Source organism: Aedes albopictus, chromosome 1 (genome assembly GCF_035046485.1).
Source record: "Aedes albopictus strain Foshan chromosome 1, AalbF5, whole genome shotgun sequence".
NCBI lineage: Eukaryota > Metazoa > Arthropoda > Insecta > Diptera > Culicidae > Aedes > Aedes albopictus.
The window spans coordinates 304,211,399-304,216,892 of record NC_085136.1 but is presented as its reverse complement, the minus strand read 5'-3'; the positions used below and the strand labels follow the sequence as shown (position 1 = coordinate 304,216,892).

The 5,494-nt window shown below is 46.3% G+C and overlaps 1 protein-coding gene across 1 annotated transcript; it reads right to left on the bottom strand.

Annotated features, from left to right (window-relative positions):
• Window positions 1–411: 411 nt before the first annotated feature.
• LOC134292017 (uncharacterized protein K02A2.6-like) lies at window positions 412–4,526 on the bottom strand. The gene is made up of 4 exons (XM_062860646.1): window positions 3,907–4,526; window positions 3,738–3,865; window positions 2,233–3,302; window positions 412–2,190 (listed from the first exon to the last, which is right to left on the bottom strand). The coding sequence occupies exons 1-4, from the start codon at window positions 4,524–4,526 to the stop codon at window positions 412–414; spliced, it is 3,597 nt and encodes a 1,198-aa protein (XP_062716630.1).
• Between the last annotated feature and the right edge of the window lie 968 nt (window positions 4,527–5,494).

Sequence of the window (5,494 nt, the reverse complement as noted above, 5' to 3'; positions counted from 1 at the left end):
GCACAACTAGTTGATCCACTTTCAGTAAAAATTTGAGAATATTTGATGCACTTTTCGAAAAGTTACAGCTATTTGAATATTTTTTGAGAAGGGAAATTTTTGCCTGTCCCGATCATTTTGTCTATCCCCTGTATTTGCCAGCAACTTAGCTTTTCGAAGAGAATGTAAACAAAATCGCACCCTGTTTTATTCGGTCATCAAATAAAATATTTCGGTGTAGATTTTACAAAGTAACGTTTATTGATGCTTCCGTACTCGTACGCACTCGGATAACGAATGAATGAAAGGGAGATGGTGAATGAAGATGTGCACATAATTCAATGACAATTCAAAGGGTCGCACACAAACTACATGTTCGTATGGCGATCAAATACTACGTAATACAACATCTTCCCTGTTTTATAAAAAAAATTATTCAAGACAATAATCTTTCAATCGCATTGGTAGTTTGACATTTCTCTTAGGTCTATTGCTTTGACCTTCCTCAACAAACGAATCCTTGGATGGTCTGGTAGCTCTCGAGGTCTTCGGTAGCTGCACTGCTGACGTCGCCTCTGGATTAATGGTATCAGGAACACTGATGGTCGCTTCCTGATTAGACACAGCTCCATCAGAGACCGGCAGCGCCATCTGCTCCGTGGCAACCGGTTCAACGTTGGGCATGGCGACTTGATCTGGATTCACTTCAGGCGTCTGGGGTTCATTACGTGGTTTCAAGTGCACCAAATCACGCCGATACTGCATACCATCCACGTCTACTACGTAAGACCGCTCATTCAACTTGTTGCTAACTCTGGCAGGTGTCCACTTTTTAGATGTTTCTGGTTGAAGTTGCACGTAGACTGCAGATCCTGTCTCCAAATTTGGCAGATTTCTTGTTTTCCTGTCATACTGGAACTTTGCTTTTCGCCTTCTTTCTTCAATCGCTTCAGGAACACCCGACACAAGTTTTGGCTTCAGATTGCTTGTAGACATCGGTACCCCGCAGCGAGTATTTCGAGAAAACAACCGTGCTGCCGGACTGGAACCCACTTTGTTCGGTACATTTCTCCAATGCAACAATGCATACCAAAAATCGTTGCCAGCTTCTTCCGCTTTCTTCAACAATCGTTTAGCTATCTTTACGGCAGCTTCAGCTTTTCCGTTAGCCTGCTGATGGTGAGGTGCTGATGTTGAATGATAGAAGTCCCATTCTCTTGCAAACTGCTTCCACTCTCGATTGACAAAATTTGTCTCGTTGCCTGAAATAACCTGTTGCGGCGTTCCATGTCGAGAAAAGTTGGATTTACAGACAGCAATAGTCGCTCTCGGTGTCAAATCTTTCAGGAGATCAACTTCGAAAAAATCCGAAAAATGGTCAACGGTAACTAGGAATTTGCTACTCCTTCCCTGGTAGTCTGCGAAGAAGACATCCATTGATACCAACTGAAATGGGTATACCGGAATTGGGTGACTCTGCATTGGTGCTGGGGTTTGAGATGGTTGGTATTTAGCGCACACACCGCACTGTGCAACAGCTTCCTTAATCTGGGCACTCATTCCAGGCCAGAAAAGGTTGGCGCGTGCCAACTTAAGAGTCGCCTCCATACCGTTGTGGCTTACATGCACCTTAGCTGTTAACTTCCGACGTAACGTATATGGAACCACAATTCTGTCATTACGGTAGATGATCCCTTCTTGTGTGCTAAGCTCGTTCCTGTACTTGAAGAACATTTTGGCACTATCCGGAACTCTATCAACTGATGTCGGCCAACCATCACGAATGAACTGCACAACCTGCTGCAATGACGTGTCCGCTTCTGTCGCTGCAATGATCTCGTTCAACTGCTCATCCTTCACTTTCAGGAAACTGGAGAGATTGACTTCCTCGATTTCACGGAATACTCGAAAGATGTTCCGCTTATTAAACCTATCATCAGCAAGGTTTTCGTCGAACGGTGCCCTGGATATCGCGTCAGCCACCACGTTGTCCTTCCCCGTCACAAACTCGATCGTCAGTCGGTAGCGCTGCAGATTAAGCAACATGTGCTGTAGACGTCGCGGTGCAGAAAGTAGCGGCTTCCGAAACACGGTAACCAACGGTTTGTGATCAGTTTTTACGGTGATTTTAGGGTTTCCGACAATTAGTTGATCGAACCGTACACAAGCGAAGAGGATAGCGAGCAATTCCTTTTCGATTTGCGCATAGTTCTATTCGGTAGGCGTGAGGGTACGTGAAGCGTATCCAATTACCCCATGGCTTTGGAAAACAGCTGCCCCTAGACCGTAAGAACTAGCATCACACTCGATCACTATTGGCTCGTTTACATTGTAGTATCGCAGTGTGTTAGCATCTGCTACCAAACGCTTGACACGATCGAACTCCTCTTCTTCCTTTTCTGACCAAACCCAATTCTCTTTCTCCGAAATCAATCGCCGAAGGACGGTGAAATTAGCGCTGAGATTTGGTATGAAACGGCTGAGGTAGTTCACCATTCCAATGAACCTCTGAAGCTGCTTTCGATCTGACGGACGCGGAAAATTCTTGATTGATGCGACTTTGCTTTCGTCCGGCTGAAGTCCTTTGTTCGTCAACACGTGTCCGTAGAACTTGACCGACGTTTCGCACAGTTTGAGTTTGCTGAAGTTCAGTTTAACGTTGCATTCCTTCAAGCGAACCAACAACTTCTCCAAGCAGATATTGTGGTTCTCCAGAGCTTCCTCCAACGTGTCTCCTGAGCCGTAAATCAGCAAATCGTCAGCAACACACTCCACCCCCAATAATCCTTGAATCACCTCCTGTAGCTTCATGTGAAAGATATCCGGAGCGGGAGCGATCCCGAATGGTAGACGAATCCATGGGTACCGCCCAAACGGTGTCCAAAACGTTGTTAATCGGCTACTCTTCTCATCCAATAGCACATGCCAGAAACCCTTGCGAACGTCCGCTGTTGAAAATACTTTCGCCTTTCCTAATTCGGGCAAAATTTCGTCGATAGTGGTGAATTGCACATGGGGACGTTTGAGCGCTGCGTTTAACGGTATCGGATCGAGACAGACACGAACTGATTCCGATTTCTGCTCCTTGCGTTTGACCAACACAATATTGCTAACCCATTCGGTGTGGCGATTCTCCTTCACGATCAACCCATCGCGCTCCAGATTCTTCAATTCTTTCTTCAGCTTCTCTCTCAATGCGATTGGAACTCTCCGAGGTGGCTGGATCGAAGGTGAGACGTCGGCAGAAACTTCCAAAGACACGGCTCCGGCGAATTTACCGATACCGTGAAAAACCTCCTCGTGTCGTTTGACGATATTCTGAGCTTTTATACGGTATACATTTAGAAGTTCTTGTTCCGCTTTCGGTGCAGTGAAATTCACCGTGTTGCAGAATTTTACAAAGCCCAGAATACGACACACATTTGCTGAGAGGAGCGGTCCATGGGCAACGTCGACTACTTGAAAAACAAGGTTGTACTTACGGTCTTTCCTCCGACATGGAATTTTTACCTGCCCGATCACCGGAATGCTGTTCCCGCCGAATGCTTGGAGATGGTACGCGGATGGCTGCAGCTCGATTTTGTCTTTGCCAATTATGTTCTCCAACCAATTTTTCCCCACAAGACTTGTGTTCGCACCAGTGTCCAACTCACATTTCACGGGCTGTCATTTCCCACCGATTCGCAAGTCCAGGTCCGCGGTAACATGTCCACCACTACCGGATTTATCAATGATTTTTCCGATTGACACACTCTCACCGCAGGACGACTCATCGTTGTCGCTATCACTGCTCTCCGCTGAATCATTTTCGGAGCTGCTTTCTTCGCGCACTTGCTTCACTCGGAGCTTCTTCTTCCGATCCGCCTTACACACTTTCTCGACACCACTGTGACCGGATGCCTCTCAGTTATTTCCTCAGCACGGCACAAATCCATGGCGTGCGCTTCCGTCAAGTTTTGGGTCGTGATCAACTTGGAACGAAGCTTCATCCACTTGATCGATGTAGCAAGTTTATACCTGATCATGTCCCCTTCGAGCACACCGAACTTGCAGAGTTTCGCGAGCGATTTCACACGACACAAATAATTGTCAATACTTTCTGCGGAATCTTGCATCAGCGAAAAAAAATCAAACCAGTCGACGAACTTGTTCCGTTCACGCACAACTTTGCTCTTTATCGCCGCGAGAGCCAGTTCCGGGTCATTTTGCTGAGCCTGATTCAGTTCGAAATTAAAAAACTTTTTCAGCGCGTGTTTTCCAACCACCGATAGCAAAATACTCGTCTTTTGCTTGTTCTGATCAGCCGGCCACGCATCCATGCCGACCGCACTGGCATAGGTCTTCCAATTCTCTTCGAAAAAGTTGAAATTTTGTTCCATGTCGCCCTCCAATTCTAGCGGCGGCGGCAGCGGAACAGACGACGCGGCTGCGCTCCCTACAACCGATGCCGCAGGCTGGTTCAACTGAACGGTTTTCACTGAACCAATCAGAGCCTGCATCGCCTGCCTTTGCATTTCCATTAAACGCGAAAACTGATCTGCATCCATTTTCTTCAAGTTTATTCACACTTCCGGGAAAACACTCGAGTCCGACACGATAGCGAAAAAAATATGGCGCACGACAGGATCCAACAAGTTTGCTCTTCACCGCACAACTTTCCGCAATCACTGCTGCTGATGATTTTCCCGCCGCTCGGACCGAACAATTCCTCAAAAACACTTCCACGATATACGAATGACGTCGGAAAATACTTTTTAGTCCACGACTACTTCTGACACCATGTTTTATTCGGTCATCAAATAAAATATTTCGGTGTAGATTTTACAAAGTAACGTTTATTGATGCTTCCGTACTCGTACGCACTCGGATAACGAATGAATGAAAGGGAGATGGTGAATGAAGATGTGCACATAATTCAATGACAATTCAAAGGGTCGCACACAAACTACATGTTCGTATGGCGATCAAATACTACGTAATACAACACACCCTACACTTTCGGCTTCCAGGCGGAACCCCCTTTTATGAGATATGATCACTTCCCGGATGCTATGTGTAGCACTTTTTCAGGGATTTACAACACGACAATTCAGCCGGAACACCATTCGCACACTAAATTGGAAGTCTTCCAACAATTTCGCAATCTCTCGATCGCAAAAAAAGCGAAAACAAATCGCCCCACTGTTTGTTTTTCTCCTCTGTTTCTAATCACACACACGTACACCAGCAGCGAAACTGTGTTCCGGTTGTTTCGGATACGTACCCGGTTTGGATTACGATAGCCTTGTCGGAATCGATCAAAGCTAGACAACACGACGAATCCGCACCCCGCAGCAGGTATTTCTGCCAAAACTTGAGAAGTTTTCCCGGTTTTGTCTGTTTCACCGACTAGAAACAAAACAAACAGCACACTCCGAACACAAAAGATCGCACGGCACGACCTGAGAGGCACGACGACACAGCTGTGTTGTGATTACGTCACACGCAAGAAAGAAAATACTCAAAAGTGGGTTCA